The 18,726-nt window shown below is 45.1% G+C and overlaps 2 protein-coding genes across 2 annotated transcripts in view; one reads left to right on the top strand and one right to left on the bottom strand.

The window, feature by feature from the left end:
• Positions 1–677: 677 nt before the first annotated feature.
• Positions 678–16,895, top strand: SLC35A1 (solute carrier family 35 member A1). The gene is made up of 8 exons (XM_038761309.1): positions 678–723; positions 6,135–6,312; positions 11,389–11,548; positions 11,837–11,989; positions 13,549–13,615; positions 14,303–14,479; positions 14,923–15,057; positions 16,674–16,895. Exons 1-8 carry the CDS (start codon positions 708–710, stop codon positions 16,802–16,804), a joined length of 1,017 nt encoding a protein of 338 aa, XP_038617237.1. The 5' UTR covers positions 678–707; the 3' UTR covers positions 16,805–16,895.
• Positions 16,896–18,264: 1,369 nt separating this feature from the next.
• The window catches only part of RARS2 (arginyl-tRNA synthetase 2, mitochondrial), a 49,425-nt gene continuing 48,963 nt past the window's right edge, over positions 18,265–18,726 (bottom strand). Inside the window, exon 20 of the mRNA XM_038761308.1 lies at positions 18,265–18,371. Coding sequence (XP_038617236.1) covers positions 18,285–18,371 — 87 coding nt within the window. The 3' untranslated portion in view covers positions 18,265–18,284. The remainder of the gene's footprint in view (positions 18,372–18,726) is intronic.

An 18,726-nucleotide genomic window follows, 5' to 3' on the forward strand; every position in this document is an offset into this window, starting at 1 on the left:
CCTTCTAGACTGTAAGCCCTGTGTTGGGTAGGGACCGCCTCTAGATGTGGCCCACTTGGACTGCCCAAGCGCTTAGTCCAGTGCTCTGCACACAGTAAGCCCTCAATAAATATGATTGATTGATTGATTGATTGATTGTCTCCCCCATCTAGACTGTGAGCCCGCTGTTGGGTAGGGACCGTCTCTAGGTGTGGCCCACTTGGACTTCCCAAGCGCTTAGTCCAGTGCTCTGCACACAGTAAGCGCTCAATAAATACGATTGATTGATTGATTGATTGATTGATTCTCTGTCTTCCCCCGGCTAGACTGTGAGCCCGCTGTTGGGTAGGGACCATCTCTAGGTGTGGCCCACTTGGACTTCCCAAGCGCTTAGCCCAGTGCTCTGCACACAGTAAGCTCTCAATAAATACGATTGATTGATTGATTGATTGATTGACTGATGAAGACGATGGGACCGGGTTCAGAAGGGCCCAGTCTCCTCAGCGACGCCCCCCCCGCCTCCACGCGGGACTACATTTCCCGACAGGCAGCGCGCGCGCGCCCCCCGTGAGGCGCGGGGGCTGCTGGGAGCGCGCAACGGGCGCGTGGTCCTGGGGCGCCCACGGGGAGCGCGCGCGTGCGCCCTCCGTGGCCACGGGGGGGCGGGGCTGGGGGGGGCCTCGCGCACAGGGCGGGCGCGCAGGCGCGCGGCGGGCCGTGCGCGAGCCATGGCTCTCCCGAAAGGTGAGGGGGGCCGGTCGGGACTGGTTGGGGCCGGCTGGAACCGGCTGGGGCCGGCTGGGAGGGGAGCCTCCGGCCTGCCGCGGGCCCTGAGGGGAAGGCCTCCTCCAGGAGGCCTTCCCAGACTGAGCCCCTTCTTTCCTCTCCCCCTCGTCCCCCTCTCCATCCCCCCGCCTTACCTCCTTCCCTTCCCCACAGCACCTGTATAGATGTATATATGGTTGTACATATTTATTACTCTATTTATTTATTTATTTTACTTGTACATTTCTATCCTACTTATTTTATTTTGTTGGTATGTTTGGTTCTGTTCTCTGTCTCCCCCTTTTAGACTGTGAGCCCACTGTTGGGTAGGGACTGTCTCTCTATGTGATGCCAATTTGTACTTCCCAAGCGCTTAGTACAGTGCTCTGCACATAGTAAGCGCTCAATAAATACGATTGATTGATTGATTGATTGATTGAAGGGACAGGCCCGCGTAGGAAGCGCTGAACAAATACCAAAATCAGAATTATTATTATTATTCGCTCATTCCGTCGTATTTACCTCCTCCAGGAGGCCTTCCCAGACTGAGCCCCTTCCTTCCTCTCCCCCTCGTCCCCCTCTCCATCCCCCCATCTTACTTCCCTCCCTTCCCCACAGCACCTGTATATATGTATATATGTTTGTACATATTTATTACTCTATTCATTTATTTATTTTACTTGTACATATCTATTCTATTTATTTTATTTTCTTAATATGTTTGGTTTTGTTCTCCGTCTCCCCCTTTTAGACTGTGAGCCCACTGTTGGGTAGGGACTGTCTCTAGATGTTGCCAATTTGTACTTCCCGAGCGCTTAGTCCAGTGCTCTGCACATAGTAAGCGCTCAATAAATACGATTGATGATGTTGATGTACTGAGCGCCGACTGTGTGCAGAGCACTGGACTAGACTGTGAGCCCACTGTTGGGCAGGGACCGTCTCCATATGCTGCCAACTTGTCCTTCCCAAGCGCTTAGTCCAGTGCTCTGCACACAGTAAGCGCTCAATAAATACGACTGATTGATTGATTGATGACTAAGCGCTTGGGAAGTACAAGTCGGCAACAGAGACGGTCCCTATCATCATCAATCATATTTATTGAGCGCTTACTGTGTGCAGAGCACTGGACTAAGCGCTTGGGAAGTACAAATTGGCAACATAGACAGTCCCTATCCAACAGCGGGCTCACAGTTGCCCCCCACTCTGTGCCAAGCGCTGTCCTAAGGCCATAATATTAATAATAATGGCATTTATTCAGCGTTTACTATGGGCAAAGCACTGTTCTAAACGCCGGGGAGGTCCCAAGGTGATCAGGTGGGCCCACGTGGGGCTCCCAGCCTTCACCCCCATTTTCCAGAGGAGGGAACTGAGGCCCAGAGAAGCGACTTGCCCAGAGTCACCCAGCTAAGTGGCGGACTCTGTATGTGACTCTCTATGTGCCTCTGTATGTGTCACTTGTTTCGATTTCTCTAAATCTATTGTTCTGACCCCCAGTCTTCATCCCCATTTTCCAGAGGAGGGAACTGAGGCCCAGAGAAGCGACTTGCCCAGAGTCACCCAGCTGACAAGTGGCGGACTCTGTATGCAACTCAAGATGTGTCACTTGTTTCGATTTCTCTAAATGTATAGTTCTGGCCCCTCAGTCTTCATCCCCATTTTCCAGAGGAGGGAACTGAGGCCCAGAGAAGCGACTTGCCCAAAGTCACCCAGCTGACAAGTGGCGGACTCTGTATGTGACTCTATATGTGTTACTTGTTTCGATTTCTCTAAATCTATAGTTCTGGCCCCCCAGTCTTCATCCCCATTTTCCAGAGGAGGGGACTGAGGCTCAGAGAAGCGACTTGCCCAGAGTCACCCAGCTGACAAGTGGCGGACTCTGTATGCAACTCAAGATGTGTCACTTGTTTCGATTTCTCTAAATGTATAGTTCTGGCCCCTCAGTCTTCATCCCCATTTTCCAGAGGAGGGAACTGAGGCCCAGAGAAGCGACTTGCCCAAAGTCACCCAGCTGACAAGTGGCGGACTCTGTATGTGACTCTATATGTGTTACTTGTTTCGATTTCTCTAAATCTATAGTTCTGGCCCCCCAGTCTTCATCCCCGTTTTCCGGAGGAGGGAACTGAGGCCCAGAGAAGCGACTTGCCCAAAGTCACCCAGCTGACAAGTGGCGGACTCTGTATGTGTCACTTGTTTCGATTTCTCTAAATCTATAGTTCTGGCCCCCCAGTCTTCATCCCCGTTTTCCAGAGGAGGGAACTGAGGCCCAGAGAAGCGACTTGCCCAGAGTCACCCAGCTGACAAGTGGCGGACTCTGTATGTGACTCAGGTGATTCTATATGTGTCACTTGTTTCGATTTCTCTAAATCTATAGTTCTGGCCCCCCAGTCTTCTTCCCCATTTTCCAGAGGAGGGAACTGAGACCTAGAGAAGCGACTTGCCCAGAGTCACCCAGCTGACAAGTGGTGGACAATATATGTGACTCAAGTGACTCTATATGTGTCACTTGTTTCGATTTCTCTAAATCTATAGTTCTGTTTATATTGATGCCTGGTGACTTGATGTGTCTACATCAATAATTCTGTTTATATTGATGCCTGTTTACTTGTTTTGATGTGTCTATATAATTCTGTTTATATTGATGACAGTTTACTTGTGTTGTCCGTCCGTCCGTTGTCCCCCCCCCCCCCCCCCCCCCCCCCCCAGACTGTAAACCCGGTGCAGGCAGGGATTGTGTCTCTTTATTGCCAAGTTGTACTTGCCAAGTGCTTAGTACTGTGCTCAAATCCCGATTTGAACCCAGGTCCTTGGACTCTCAAGCCCGGGCTCTTTCCACTGAGCCACGCTGCTTCTGAAAGGGATGGCACCCTCTAGCCATCCCCGATGACACCCAATAATAATAGACGGTAGGGACTGTCTCTGTTGCCGACTTGGACTTCCCAAGCGCTTAGTACAGTGTTCTGCACACAGGAAGCGCTCAGTAAGTACGAATGAATAATGATGGTCTGTGTACAGATCAATAATTCCATTTATATTGACGCCTGTTTACTTGTTCAGTCAGTCGTATTTATTGAGCGCTTACTGTGTGCAGAGCACTGGACTAAGCGCTTGGAGAGTACAAATCGGCAACAGAGACGGTCCCTACCCAACAACGTGCTCCCAGTCTAGAAGGGGGATGTGTCTATCACTTGTCTATATGTGTCACTTGCTTCGATTTCTCTAAATCTATAGTTCTGTTTATATTGATGCCTGTTGACTTGTTTTGATGTGTCTACATTGATAATTCTGTTTATATCGATGCCTGTTTACTTGTTTCGATGCGTCTATATAATTCTGTTTATATCGATGCCAGTTTACTTGTTTTGATGTCCGTCTGCCCCCCCTTCTAGACTGTAAACCCGGTGCAGGCGGGGATTGTGTCTCTTTATTGCCGAATTGTACTTGCCAAGTGCTTAGTACAGTGCTCAATAAATATTGAATGAATGAATGAATTTGTTAAGCGCTTACTATGCGCCAGGCACTTTACTAAGCGCCGGGGTGGATCCAAGCGAATCGGGTTGGACACGGCCCCCCGCCGTGGGGCTCCTAGTCTCCATTTGACAGATGAAGGAACTGAGACTAAGAGAAGCCAAGTGACCGGCCCAGGGTCACCTGGCAGACCAGTGCCAGAGCCGGGATTAGAACCAAGAAGGTCATTCATTCATTCATTCATTCATTCAATCGTATTTATTGAGCGCCTACACCTGTGGGTGAAGGTGGGGAGGCCCACGTGGCACTTGGTTTGAGGGCCCGCAGGTTGGAGATTCAGCTGCCAGCCAAGTTATATTCCAAAACGTTATAGGTGTTCCTGTCAGCCTGCCCAAGTATTTCAAATCTATTGGGCCAAGCAACATTTTGAGGCAGTTTCTGATGAGGGTGGGGGGGGCTTTTTTCTGAACCTCTCTTCGGAATATAGGCTGGACTTTGGTGCACGCCAAAAGGGGCAGAGGTAAGGGACAAGGCCAGGGGACCACCTGGTTAATTTGCTAGGCGAGTTGTGGGGATATTTAGGAACGAAGAAGCCTTCTAAGTTTCCCCCTTTTGGGGGGGCTTTTTAAAATCATGATCCTTCCCCCTGTTGTTGTTAGAAAATCTGGTAGAGTATTAAAGTTTGTATAATCCATCTTCACTTTATGCAGCGACTTTGGATATGTGACTGTGTGCTATAGTGCCAATTTCCGGGGGGATGAGGGGAAGGGTAGCCCAGGAATACTAAACTTTTCAAAAGTTGATTTGTACAGTTTTGAATAGCATAATTGGGTATTGAAATCCCTCATGATATGAAACAAGAAAACGAACGTATTTTTATGTTTTTCCTTAGGTTAAACGCACATCTTTAATCTTCCAGCTTCTTTTTTGCCTTGCATTTTTCTTTCAACCTCAGAGGCAAATCAACACCTAGTTCCTTCTGTTTCTGTGGTTAAACCTTGTACTTCACTCTTTTTGTTCGGAGTAGGAGAAGAAACGCTAAGCGCTTAGCGCTTAGTACAGTGCTCTGCACACAGTAAGCGCTCAATAAATACGATCGATGATGGAGAAGCAGAAGCAGCATGGCCTAGTGGAACAAACATGCGACTGGGAGTCAGAGGGCCCGGGTTGTAATTTTGGCTCTTCCACTTACCTCCTGTGTTGACCTTGGGCGAGTCAATCGGTGGTATTTGTTAAAGCGCTTACTTCGTGCTAATGTGTACCTTAGTTTCCTCATCTTTAAATGGGGATTTAATACCTGTTCTTCCTCTTCAGACTATGAACTGCATAATTGTGGCATCTATGTGCTCATTATATACTAGGCATTGTACTAAGCGCTGGGGTTGGATGCAAGAAAATCAGGTTGGACACAGTCCCTGTCCCACATGGGGCTCAAAGTCTTAATTTTACAGGTGAGCTAACAGGCACAGAGAAGTGACTTGTCCAAGATCACACGGCAGACAAGGGGCAGAGCTGGTGTTAGAGCTCCCTATCCACTAGACAATGCTGCTTCTCTGTGAGACAGGGACAGTGTCTGACTTGATTATCTTGAATCTACTCCAGTGCTCAGTAGAGTATGTGGCACATAGTGCTTAACCAGTGCCACAGTTAATATTACTATTATTCGATTTAGAATTCGCCTTGGTGTCAGTGATGCTTGTTTAAACTAATTTCTGTATAGAGATGTCTAAGTGCTCTCTTTGTTGTGAGAATTAGTGCGTGCTTTAGGAAAATATGATGAAGTCATCCGATAGTTTTGTAATATCAACTTTAGAACTCTGATGGGGAACCTAAAAGCATGTTGAGCAGCTTTGTAAATCCTGAGTGATTTTTGCCTCTTTCATATTCTGCAATACGTTTTCATTTGTATTTCATGTATTTTCCAGAGAATGCCAGTTTGCTCTTCAAGTTGTACTGCTTGACAGTGATGACCCTGGTGGCTGCAACCTACACTGTAGCCTTACGGTACACAAGGACAATAGGCCAAGAACTGTACTTTTCCACCACAGCTGTGTGTGTCACCGAAGTTATAAAGTTATTTCTAAGCATGGGCATTTTAGCCAGGTAAGTATGAGCACTTTCCGCTGCCTTGGAATTTCATTTTCCTCAATGTTCAGAGCCATATTGTTATTCCTTCGCCCAACTGTATGCTTGTTTGGATCTTTTCCTTGGAGAGGGAGCTCATCTTAAAATCTAAATTTCTGGGAAGTTAGTGACACTTTCCCTGGAGGTTCTCACCCAGTTCCATAGTGTTGACCCACCTAGCCTATCTCTCTGTTCCCGTGGGAGCGGGCAGGGTGTTGATTCGCGGGGTAAGAAGCAGCCGACGTGTTGCATGCCAGATTTGAAATAAACATTAATCGGTCAGCTAGGCAAGCTACAGAACCTTTATGACCCAAACTGGAGCGTCCATTTTTGCAGTTTGAAATGTGTATACTTGCCTAGACATAGTTCTTCCAGTTAGATTCTATTGCTTTTTTTATAAAAGCAGAAAATGAATGTATGAACTCTGAAACTGCTTTCCAGTGTGCAGACCCTCAGGACGACTTTCTGGAATACTAATGCTATCTAATAATAACAGTAATACCACCTTTAATTTTATAAGGCTTTTATTTTCCCCCAGTGTTCCTTCTCATCAGTTATCCTCACAACACACCTGTAAGGTAGGGAAAAGAAGGTGTTATAATCCCTGTCTTAGAGAAGGAAACTGAGGTTCAAAGAAGTTGTGATTTACATAAGGTCACACAGTAGATCAGTGGCAGAGTTGGGCCTAGAACCCAGGTGTCCCAACTCCTTTTCCGCCTTTTCCGGTAGCCACACTCTCTTTTTAAGTCTTGGTTCCTAATGTGATTTAAAAATTTTCAGTGCTGGTTTAGCGAGGCCCATTTTGTTTAGAGGAGCTTGGCCAGTGAAACTGGGAGCTAGGACCTGTAAATCTGCTTCTGCCTGATGTGACTTTGGGCAAGTCATTATCCTCTTTGTGCCCTCATCCACTTTTCTCCCAGGAATATAGTCCCGTATAAAAAGCTAATATTTGCAGCGGGAAAACATTTAGGTTTGGATTTTTCAATTTAGTTCTATGCTTTTCCTAATGCTTGGCCCTTCATTAGAAGGCAGACAGGAGAAGGAGTAAGTGAGGCGTGTGACCATGATTTCCAGCAGATGCTCCCTGGCACACTCCTGCCCCTTGGCAAGTTCTCCAGGGTCCCTGAGAATTTGCTTCATTGCTCAGGCACAGGAGCACACTCGGACATTCAAACCTGAAATGGGGTCCCTTGTTCAGTGAACTTCACTCCCACACCCTTCTGGCAGTGGAGAGAGTTGAGGCCCCAACTCAAAAACCAGCCTCAGGTGTAGTGGGCGCCCCAGCCAACGTAGTTTGGGGAGGTCTTCTCTCTCTTTTTCTCTCTCCCCGCCTTCAAAACCTTCCTAAAATCACAACCCCAAGAGGCTTTTCCTAACTAAACCCTCATCTTCCTAACTTCCTCTTCTGAGTCGCTCGTGCACTTGGATCTGTACCCTTGCAGCACTTGGTATCTGTCCCTCCCTCACCCATACCACACTTTCATACGTACCCATAATTAATTTTAATGTCTATCTCCCCCGCCCCTCCCAGACTGAAAGCTCCTTGTGGGCAGGGAACGTGTCTACCAACTCTGTTGTACTGTACTCTCCCAAGCACTCAGTTCAGTACTCTGCACACAGTAAGTGCTCAGTAAATGCCTTTGATTGACTGACCGGTTCAGGGGCCAATTTTGTTGTTTTATGGTATTAAGGGTTTACTGGGTTCCAGGCACTTTACTAAGCGCTGGGGTAGATACAAGATAATCGGTTGGACCCAGTCCCTGTCCCACATAGGGTTCACAGTCTTGATACTTTGTAAGTCTTGAATATAAAGTTAAGTCTTTTGATAGGAATTGCTGTCTGTAGCACCATAGAGAAATAAAGTGTTATCTGCATTACACTCACAATTGTCCCCTATTTAGCTTGGCTATTTGCCCTTAAACAGAGTAGTTAAATTAGCAGAAAAAGGGGGTAAATTTTTAGAAAGCTGTTTTTCTCTATGATGTCAGCCTTTGTGATTTATAAATGCCATCATAATATATGCATAGGCATTCCTGCCACAATTTAGAACGTGATTTGGGCAGAAAGCAGTGGATGAATAGGAGAGCACGGTGCCATAACATGACTGTGAACTGGTTACAAGACTTTGCACTGTACTCAGCAGAGTGTAGGTCAATGGGACATGGTCCTGGTCCCACATTGGGGGTCACAGTGTAGGGGGAGGGGAAACAGTTGTTAAATTCCCATTTTACAGATGAGGAAACTAAGGCCCAGCAATGTTAAGTGAGTTGCCCGTGATCATCCAGTAGGCAAGGGCCAGAGGCAGGGCTAGAGTCTCTTGATTCCCAGGCTCTGCTCTTTCCTCTAGGCTACATTGCTTCCCCTGAAGAGCCAGGAGGTATGCCCTGGTGTGAGGAGCCAGTTTTTCTGAGGCAGGAGAGGGTTGGGGTGGACGCGGATGAATCATTTGCCAGGAGGCGATGGCAGAACGGAAGCCCCCTCCAATTCCTCTGCTTTTACCAGTTGGCCTGAGGCTACTGGATGCTTGTAAACCCCATCACATCTTTGGATCCCGTGACCTGTAATGTGTCCGAAGTCTTCCATCCCTCCCCTCGGAGGCAGGCGCTGTACTCAGGTACTATGTGATCAGCGGCCTTAGTGGGTGGCCGGACATTTTTATATGGTGAATATTCTACAGCGTATGTTGTAATATAGTAATATATGTAATCTTGTGAATGTAATAATAGGTAATTAAGTGTGTGTGGGGGGGGATTTCTCCTGCCAGAGTGATTGAGTTTTCATGCATTTAAAACAAATTGCCCAGTCAATTTTACAATGGCTCAGGTAATGACGTGTGTCACCGTTTATTTGGAACTTGACTGCCCATTTGTTTGTCCTGCATTTAGAGTAGGTCACCTGCTCTGCCACTTATGAACTCAACTTCTTGTTCCTTCAGTTTTGTCCATTCCCCGGGGATTTGCATCCTCACTTGCTCTAGAACAGCCAGTCAGTGGTTGCGTAGAAATAATGATTTTATTCTTTAATCACCCCCAAATATTTGCAGTTTTCCGACTTCATTCCAGTTGATCCCTGTCTTTGCAGTATGGGCAGGTCAGAATGCGGTATTTTGCATCGGACCTATTTCCTCTTGGATGGCACTGGACTTTTATTCACAGTTTAACCTGGTATTAGTGTGGGTTTTCTGCCAGGTATAATTGCTGTTTTGTTTGATTTTGGCTAGCATCATCCCAGATATTGTAGAAATACCGTTGCTTCCTATTAAATATTGGTTTTGAATTATTTCCTCCTGGTACATTAACTTGTGTGTGTCTTCCTACTCATGCTTTTAATCACACTGTGGCTTCTTTGAAAGAGGTTTCATGTGACCTAAAGCTTAAAGGAATTGAGATCTCCCTGGATCTCCGCTGCCTTTTGGGAGCCCAGAAAATGCACACTCTGGATTGTTTGCCACATGGGCAATTGTCTGTGCAGCTAATTTCCTTTCTTCAGGAGGCCTCAGATGAACTGCTTCATTGAAGCTGGTTTTTACTCTGCTCTGTCTAGAGGATTTTAAGTCAGTTTAGCACGAGCCCAATCATGCTGCCGGCCTTAGCGTAATTAGTTTGTTTCTGTTTCACATGTGCTGTGGTAACAGGGAACAGCCAGGTGGGCTTGACAGGGGTATAGGCAAATGAGAGGTGTCACACCACTCATGATGTGTAGACATCCCAGGAGAAACACCCTCAAGTATATGAAACTTTTCGTATAGGCTCCCAGCAGACACATCTTAAGGAAGGTTTTCACTTCTGTTTTCATGGTGCTTGTACTGTCTGCATGGGCATCATCATCATCATCAGTCGTATTTATTGAGCGCTTACTGTGTGCACAGCACTGTACTAAGCACTTGGGAAGTACAAGTTGGCAACATATAGAGACAGTCCCTACCAGGAGAAAATAATTCAAAACCAATATTTAATAGGGCATACAGGTAGGGAATTCTTACAATGAAATGACACCCTCATGTGGGCCTCTATTTACTGATGTGGTTGTTCGATTGTTGCATAGAATAATAAGTATGGTATTTGTTAAGCACTTACTACGTGCCAGGCACTGTTTTAAGCACTGGAAATGCTCAGGTCTCTTTGTGCTCTCCCTCTCTCACTCTTTGCTATAATGCTGTGTACTCCCTTAAAATTAAATAGCTCGTTTCAGACTCAGGGTTGACATTACGTGGTGATAATGGTATGAAGGGAAGTGGTAGATCCGGTCAAAGGGAGTCCGAGGACCTGGGTTCTAATCCTGGCTTTGCCTCTTGCCTGCTGTGTGACTTTAGACAAGTCACTTGTCTGTGCCTCAGTTACCTGATCTGTAAAATGGAGATCCAGCGCCTGTTCTCCCTCCCACTCAGACCGAGAGCCCCATGTGGGACAGCGTCTTGAATCTACCCCAGCGCTCAGAACAGCGCTTGATACATAGTAAGCACTTAACCAGTAAGAATAGTAATAGTGATAATATGTTGGTGGGCCTCCTTGCACCTGTACCCTGGGATTCACTTCCAGGGCAAACTTCATTTCAAGGGTTTAAAGAGCCTCAGAAGTCCCGGACCATCTGGGCAGCTTTTCCAGTGGCCCTCTCACTTATCTGCGCCCAATCAATCAATCAATCGTATTTATTGAGCGCTTACTATGTGCAGAGCACTGTACTAAGCGCTTGGGAAGTACAAATTGGCATCATTTCCAACCGCAACCCCCGAGGGCTGATGGGGCAACTCACTTCCAAAACAGGCCTGTCAGCTCCCAAGATTCTGACTGAATGAAGGCAGCAGGTGCTGGAAACAATTGTTGTCTTTTTATATATAGCCGTTCCAAAAATAAAACGTATAATTGTCATTCTTTCTCTCTGTTTCATTTGTCTTTTGAGTTCCTTTTCAGCCGATCTGAAATTTCCAAGCGATTATTAAAAAAAAAAAATAGTGTCTGCTAAATTGCAGCAAAGGACCTTACTACAGTGTACAGCCCGTACTCGATGTGTAGGCATCTCTCCAGAAAACCTCATATAATCTCATTTATCTTTTAGGGAAACTGGTAGCATGGGTAGATTGATGGCATCCTTAAAAGAAAACGTCTTGGGAAGCCCGAAGGAAATGATGAAATTAAGTGTTCCGTCTCTTGTGTATGCCGTTCAGAACAACATGGCTTTCTTAGCCCTTAGCAATTTGGATGCAGCTGTGTACCAGGTAAATGAAGTTAATGATGAAAGTACAAATGTTAAATAAGAGGTGCACCGTTTGGGGTTTAATTCAAAATTTTTTCCATTAGGAAAGTGGAATTGAATATAAATAGGTGATTTGCTCTCTTCTCCCCCCCGACCCCCCCCTCCTTTTTTGATAAGTTGTTTCCTGTCATATTGGAGTGGAGAATCTCTTGTGCAGAACTGCCAGTCAGCAGTTCAGCTTTGAGCAATGTCTGTGGAAGAACTCTGAGCAGAACAGTAACCATATCCATTGTGTGTCCCATTGTTTCAGGTGACCTACCAGTTGAAGATCCCTTGTACAGCTTTATGCACTGTTCTGATGCTAAACCGATCCCTCAGCAAACTACAGTGGTTTTCAGTGTTCATGTTGTGTGGTGGAGTCACGCTTGTTCAGTGGAAACCTGCTCAAGCTACCAAAGTTTCGGTAAGGAATGTTCTGTGTGCCATCCACCCGCTTGAGATCTCTATTTCCACAGCCATCAGTGGCCCTCTCTGACAGTTTGCAGTGAGATTAGGTTGCAGGGCATTATGATACAAGGTTTTTATTCTTTTTGATGGCCTCAAGAGCCTTGCAAATCGCTGTTTTGGGTTTGAATCTCACTAATCTCCCCTAAGTGGTTATCATTCTCTCCTTCCTGGTCATCTCCACTGCCCTTTTCGCCACTATCCGAACCCTTTTAAGTCACTACCAACCCCTCCAGTCACCTTCAGAAAGTCACTATCTTGCTTTTTTCACCTGCGTGCCCCCAATGACATCACACACACCCTTTCTAGCCATTTCACCACTTAGATTTTACCATCTGTCACTGAAACCTCCGATTCTCATACCGCAAGGTGTAGGAAAGCATTGCAAGTAGCCCCAGAGAAGCAACAACATCCCGTATTTTGGCAGTTGTAGCAGCTGAAGGCTCCCCCTCCCCAGGACTTGGTTTCCCCATGTACGTGTCATGGAATGGTAATTGGTATTTCCACTATTTCTGGGACCCACAGACCATTAATGTGGGAGCCTGTAGATGGGCTCAGCCATCCCCTTTACACCAGGAGTCATTTTAGGACTTCAGGAGGGTGTGAAAGTGTCTGAGTACAGTTGCTGGCCGTGGCACCTGCATCTAGAGGCCTGGGTCTCCCCTCTGGGGATGCATTAACACGGAAGGACAGGTGTAGTATTGACCTGCTCTCCCTCCCCACACTAATCCCCCAGCAGTGTGTTTCCTCTGATGCTGTGAGTGCACAGGGGCCATTTTACATTTCTCCACTCAGTAAAGGAGTGGTGTTTGATGAAGGGAGTTGAGTATGGCAAGACAGCGTGGTACTGCTTACTGGAACTTAATTCCACTTAATTCTGTCCTGGCTCTGGCCCCAGCCTCTCTGCCACAGTCCTCCCAAGGCCAGCACAACTTGAGGGATGAGGCAGCCTGCCCTGGTGGGGTGTGGGCCCACTGTGAGCCCACTGTTGGGTAGGGACTGTCTCTATGTGATGCCAATTTGTACTTCCCAAGCGCTTAGTACAGTGCTCTGCACATAGTAAGCGCTCAATAAATACGATTGATTGATGATTGATTGGCTGTTAAAGGCGGTCAGGAGGTGGGCACCAGAAGGAAAGGGACTCCAGCGACCAGGAGGGAAGAGGGTTAGAGGCTGTAGAGTGGGTACAGCCCTGGAGTCCCAGGAGAAGTGGGTGTTGGTCTGACCATGTTCATCATTCTGCAGAAAACAGTTCTTAATCAGAATTGTTTATCTTATTATTGTACGGTTCTCGGTCACTTTATCCCATTGCTTTGAGTGTTTAAAAATTTGAACTAATACTTTCAACAATTTACAATCTATACTCCACTTTCCTTGGCCTTCTCCATGTTGGACAATTGCATTACCCGATCCCAAGAATTTATTTTTGATAAAACTTTGTATAAAATAGCAGTTTAATTTAACCATGTAAATAATAAACCTCTAAAGTGCTAAATCCTCTTTTGGTTGCTATTGCAGGTGGAACAGAATCCATTGTTAGGGTTTGGTGCCATAGGTATTGCTGTACTTTGTTCAGGATTCGCAGGTAAGTCATAAACACAATGCCTTTTTTTTTCTAGAAAAAAAGAATCCCAGCTTTCAGACATTAGACATACATTAGATGTATAGTTGATTTCCAGAAGCACCAGTTTTCTTCTCATACTAGCCTTCACTTTCCATATAAAGTTACCATTTAGGCTTTGTGTCAGCTGCTCTTATAACCTTTATGCCCTCAAACATTTTTCTAAGAGAGGTAGTTAGTACAGGCTTAAGGACATGAGCTGGTTCTAATGAATTTCCTTAATTGCAGTTTTGCGTCAATGTTTGGGCTTTTTAAGAAATCCAGCAGTCCAGGTAAATATTTATGTTAAAGCAATTGGACTTAATTGTGGCATTTGTTAAGCCCTGACTCTGTGCTGAGCTCTGGGTAGTTTATTCAGATATTCAGATCCAGCACAGTCCTTGTCCCACATGAGTTTTAGTCTTGGGCTGAGGGGAGGTAACAGTTATTTAATCTCCGTTTTACAGATGAAAAAATTTAGGCCCAGAGGAGTTCTCTTGCCCATGGCCACACAGCAGGTGGAGGCAGGATTAGAACCCAGATCTCCTGACTCCTAATCTTGTGCTCTTTCCACTAGGCCACACTCTGTTTTTCTTCTACCTTCAATTTACCTAAAATCACATGTACTTATTTTAATAACTAAACTAATAAACAATGCCTGATGTCTTTCAGGGGTGTATTTTGAGAAAGTTTTGAAGAGTTCAGACACTTCCCTGTGGGTGAGGAACATCCAGATGTATTTATCTGGAATCGTGGTGACGTTAGTTGCTGTCTATACGTCCGACGGCCCTGAAGTTACAAAGAAGGGTTTCTTCTATGGCTACACTTACTACGTTTGGTTTGTCATCTGTAAGTATCCCAGTCCGGGGCTTTATGGGGAACCTAGATTTATTTTTCTCATTGTCGGTGTTCGGCCGCTGCAGCACTTTAAAATTGTGCAGTCATCGAAACTATGGATATTAGTTAGGGAAGGTTAATCTTGGCTTGATCCAGTTACTCTGGGGCTCCAGGTTACCCTGCACAATTTATCTACAAAGTCACGTGTATTTAAATTGCTATGAGGAAAATTCCTTGAACAGTTAGTGCCAGAGAACTCCCAGAGTATGTGAAGATTTATTATTAGCATAAACAGTAAATTATAATGCAGATGTTTTTGGGCTACATGCCGCTTTTAGACAGATTGATCTGTTTTGCAAAGTGATTTGGTGCAGCCCTTGTACTCCTGGAGCATTTCTTAGAGCATTTACTCTGTGGATTGAAACAACGCCCTTTTTTGTTTGCTTGCTTCTAAGTTCTTGCCAGTGTTGGAGGGCTGTATACATCCGTGGTTGTAAAATACACAGACAATATCATGAAAGGATTTTCTGCTGCAGCAGCCATCCTCCTCTCCACCATTGCCTCCGTCATGCTGTTTGGATTGCAGATAAGTACGTTTACATTGCTGTGAGAGTATTTCAACTGAGGCAGTGTCCTTTCCCTTTCAGGACTTCCCACATGGGCATTAGTTGTTTTAGCTCACACTCTGCTTGCTGTTTTTGATAGCTGATAAAAGGGGGAATGATGGGAAAGTTCCGTTTGCACTGAATTTTTAATTAAAGTCAGCTACAGCAGTCTTGGATTCAACCTTACCCACTCTTCAGGCAGGGGGCTGTGTAGAATGGGAAGGGTGATTTAAAGGTGTTGGGTGACCAAAGCCAGGAGAGCAGTGTGTGGGTTAAAACAGAAATTCATTTTCCTGCCAGAGTTTGAATGCTTAACCCTTATTTTCTCAAAGCGGAATCTAATTTTCCAGGTTTGGCTTTCCAAATTGCAACCCCGAATTGAGTTTTTTTGGTAAAAGTCTGCTTTCTTGCAATAGCTCTCTTTGGGTCTCTATTTGTAATCTCGCTAATGAAAGATTCATCCCTCTGGCAGGCTTTCTGCACCACTGCCCCCGCTAGTTGTTTTAATGGTGTTTGCACTAGCCCATAGCCTGCTTTAAAGCAGTTTCTGAATTATTTAAGCCACAGGGTTGATTCAAACATTACCAAAAGTTTTTTATATTGAACCCTCTGCCATAATAATCATTTTCTTTCCTAGTCATGTGTTCCAGCATCATTAGCTAATGAGGTGATTGATATTCAACTAACCTCGTTCAGACTCATGAAACTTCCCTAACCAGTGGGGGAAAGGAGGTCTCTAGTGCTTAATAAGCTTGGTCTATGTAGTCACCTTCTGGGCTGCAAGGTTTTCAACATGTTAATGAAAATTTAGAAGCAATTTTACAGAAGGTCCTTTCTCGCCTAAAGCCTGAAAAACAGAGCAGGGGACTGGATACAGAGACATTTCCAGTTCCTCTTTAATGTGAAGTTTTATTCCTCTGACTCCATCCCATTCAACAACCCCCCCTCCTATTTCCTCGTGATAAAATGACTGGGAAAGGTCATCCCACTGTCTAGCTGCTGATGGACAGTTCCACCCATCAATCAATCAGTGGTATTTATTTGAGCACTTATTATGTACAAAAGTACTGTACTAAGTGCTTGAACAACAGAATTAATATACACATTCCCTGCCCATAATCTCAGATTTGATCACGAGCAGATCTTTTTTCTACGACAGGGATGCCTTGGCTGCTTCAACTCTAGGTTGAGATAAAAAGAAATCATAGTCTCAAAGATCTACCGTGCCAACGCTGATCTGATGCCATTTCACTGCTGCAGGAGGTTCAGGTCAGGTTTGGTGTTTGGCCTCTTAAAGGCCAGCTACTGCTTGAAATTAAAACACTGATGCATCAACTGAATCAGCAAGGGGAGGATGCTCCTGTCTGAGGATGTGGTGAGCGCTAAGAAAAAAGTAAGAGCTTAGTTCTGTTCATGTTTAAGTGGTGACAGGGTTAGCATCTCCTTGACCTGTGACCGAAGGGAGGAACTTGGCACAAACCCTTAAGGGGTTGCTGTCAACCAAGTGTCAAAAAGGAAGACGGGTTGTGTAAGTTTTCACTACAACAGACAGTTGGGACTTAGCATGTGTAATGAGAATACCTTTTATATTTTTCCTCTAGCATTCACTTTTTCTCTGGGTGCCCTTCTCGTGTGCGTTTCTATTTACCTTTATGGATTACCTAGACAAGATACAACAACAATCCAACCTGCAGCCACCAAGACATCAAAAGAGAGGCTCGGCAGTGTGTGATACGTGCAAGAAAAGACACTGCTCCTCCAAGGGCAAAATGCACCCTTTAACCAGCCCCAAAAGGTAAACTTTTAAAACTGAATGTATGGTGTGAAGCCAAAGCTGAAGAAAGCTGACTTAGGAGTGAATGCCAAGTTTCCTTGTGACTTCACTGGACAGAGCTCACGTGTATTGTCTGAGGAAACAGAGTGAAGGAATTCATAATTGTATATAGTGTGTATTAAAAATAGTGGGAGATAATTTAGTTTTTGTGTTTAAAAAAAAAAAAATCACATGGGCAGTGGCCTTAACACTGTAACAGCATTTGAACTCTGGTTTTTAAGTGCCAAAGGAAAGCTTTTTTCTCCAGTGCAAGTATCTTGTCATCACTACCCAGGTGTGTCTTACAAAGGAAGCTTGAAGGTGGTAAGCAGGACAGTTCTATGGACTTTCTGGAGTAAGATTCCATTTTGTAATTCTTGAAAACTCTTTTGGGCAAATGGGCCATACTATAGCACTGACGATGTGAACCATTAGTAGGCTACATTCAAGTTGTTCGTCTTTTAAGGCTAGATAATACTGGCACTTTTTAAAAGTCACTTTTGTACTTTTTTATAAGAAATGTGCCCAATCGTTTGTCTCTTTAGGAACCGTCTATGAAACTTCAGTGTCTTTTCCCCCCCTCTCCATCTATTTGGGAAATTCAGCAATAAACTTAATTTATTTACATAATCTTGTTGTCTAATCTCTCCCTGATGAATTGAATGAGAAATTTAAGTCCTGTACACTTTGAAATCATGAGTGATGTGTTTGGGCTGATCTTAGACTGGTTTTAAAGCTGATTACGAGAATCAAAGGGCCCAGAAACCTTCCCATTTTGTGTGTACAAACCTTCTGCTTACCAGTTCGTTGTCTTCAAGTACTCATGCTCTCCCTACTCTTGTTGGTACAGCTAAGCACAAATGTCAGACCAAATTAAATTTCTTTCATTCTTTTAGGAAAAAAGCATGAAGTAGTAATCTATCTTTTTGATTCATCCCAGAAGGCAGTGATTAAAACTTGCTTAGCATTGAGGAACACTAAGAAAGTCACCAGGTAATGGACGGGTGCAGCCTACAACCTCTTGATATTGAGAACCGACAGCTGCAGGACAACAGTGGAAGGAAACTTAAAGATTTAATACTCCAATACTCTGGATTGGTATGCGGGGGAGAGGGGAGGGGGGTTATGGCAAATCTGGGCCTGGAATGACTGTAGTCCTGCTGCCAAGTCCAGTGCTTTCCCCTCCAGCTGAGACAGTATGTGCATTATTTACTGGGCTCTTTTCCACAGGGCTGTCATGAAGGCCACAGCTAAGATGTGCAGAAGTGAAAGCACTTAGTCTGCAGTCAGGGGTTCTGACATTGAACACTATAAATTCCCATTTTAAGCCACAGAGCCCATCTCAGACTAATTGGGATTCCGGTAAAAATAAAGGGACCTAAATGTCAGTCTTTTAAAATTACATCTTAGTTACAGGTGTGATGCCCAGAAGTTTCATTCCACTGGCCAGAACAGAGCGGACAGCCTTGAAAAGATGGAGTCTGGCCTACAGGAGAGAGGAGCAAAGGTATAAATAATTGCTGCACGTAGACAGATGGACGGACACAGTTATGATATGGTGAGGAGCCATTTCTCAATAGCGCAATCCACTAATTCCAATTTACCTTGTTTTTCCTAGAATCAACAAAGTGTTTCACTGTTCTTTACCTCCTCACCCTCATTCCCCCCCCTTTTTTTTTTCTCTCAACCTCTGAGTGATCTTCCTGATCACGGAAATCAGGAACTGTGCAGTCAGGCCAAGTCCATTTCACTGTTCAGGGCCTTGTGTCAATTACTACTACCAAAGGACCAGAAACCAGATATGGGTGGGGCCCTGGGCTTCCACCCTGCCCTGGTTACCA

The sequence above is a fragment of the Tachyglossus aculeatus genome, chromosome 19 (assembly GCF_015852505.1).
Source record: "Tachyglossus aculeatus isolate mTacAcu1 chromosome 19, mTacAcu1.pri, whole genome shotgun sequence".
Lineage (NCBI taxonomy): Eukaryota > Metazoa > Chordata > Mammalia > Monotremata > Tachyglossidae > Tachyglossus > Tachyglossus aculeatus.

What these genes read in the sequence shown, in the direction of transcription:
- SLC35A1 (XM_038761309.1), top strand. An exon ending in CTCAAGCTACCAAAGTTTCG is followed by an intron (nt 11,990 to 13,548) that starts GTAAGGAATGTT and finishes TTGCTATTGCAG; the next exon opens with GTGGAACAGAATCCATTGTT. An exon ending in ACTTTGTTCAGGATTCGCAG is followed by an intron (nt 13,616 to 14,302) that starts GTAAGTCATAAA and finishes GATGTCTTTCAG; the next exon opens with GGGTGTATTTTGAGAAAGTT.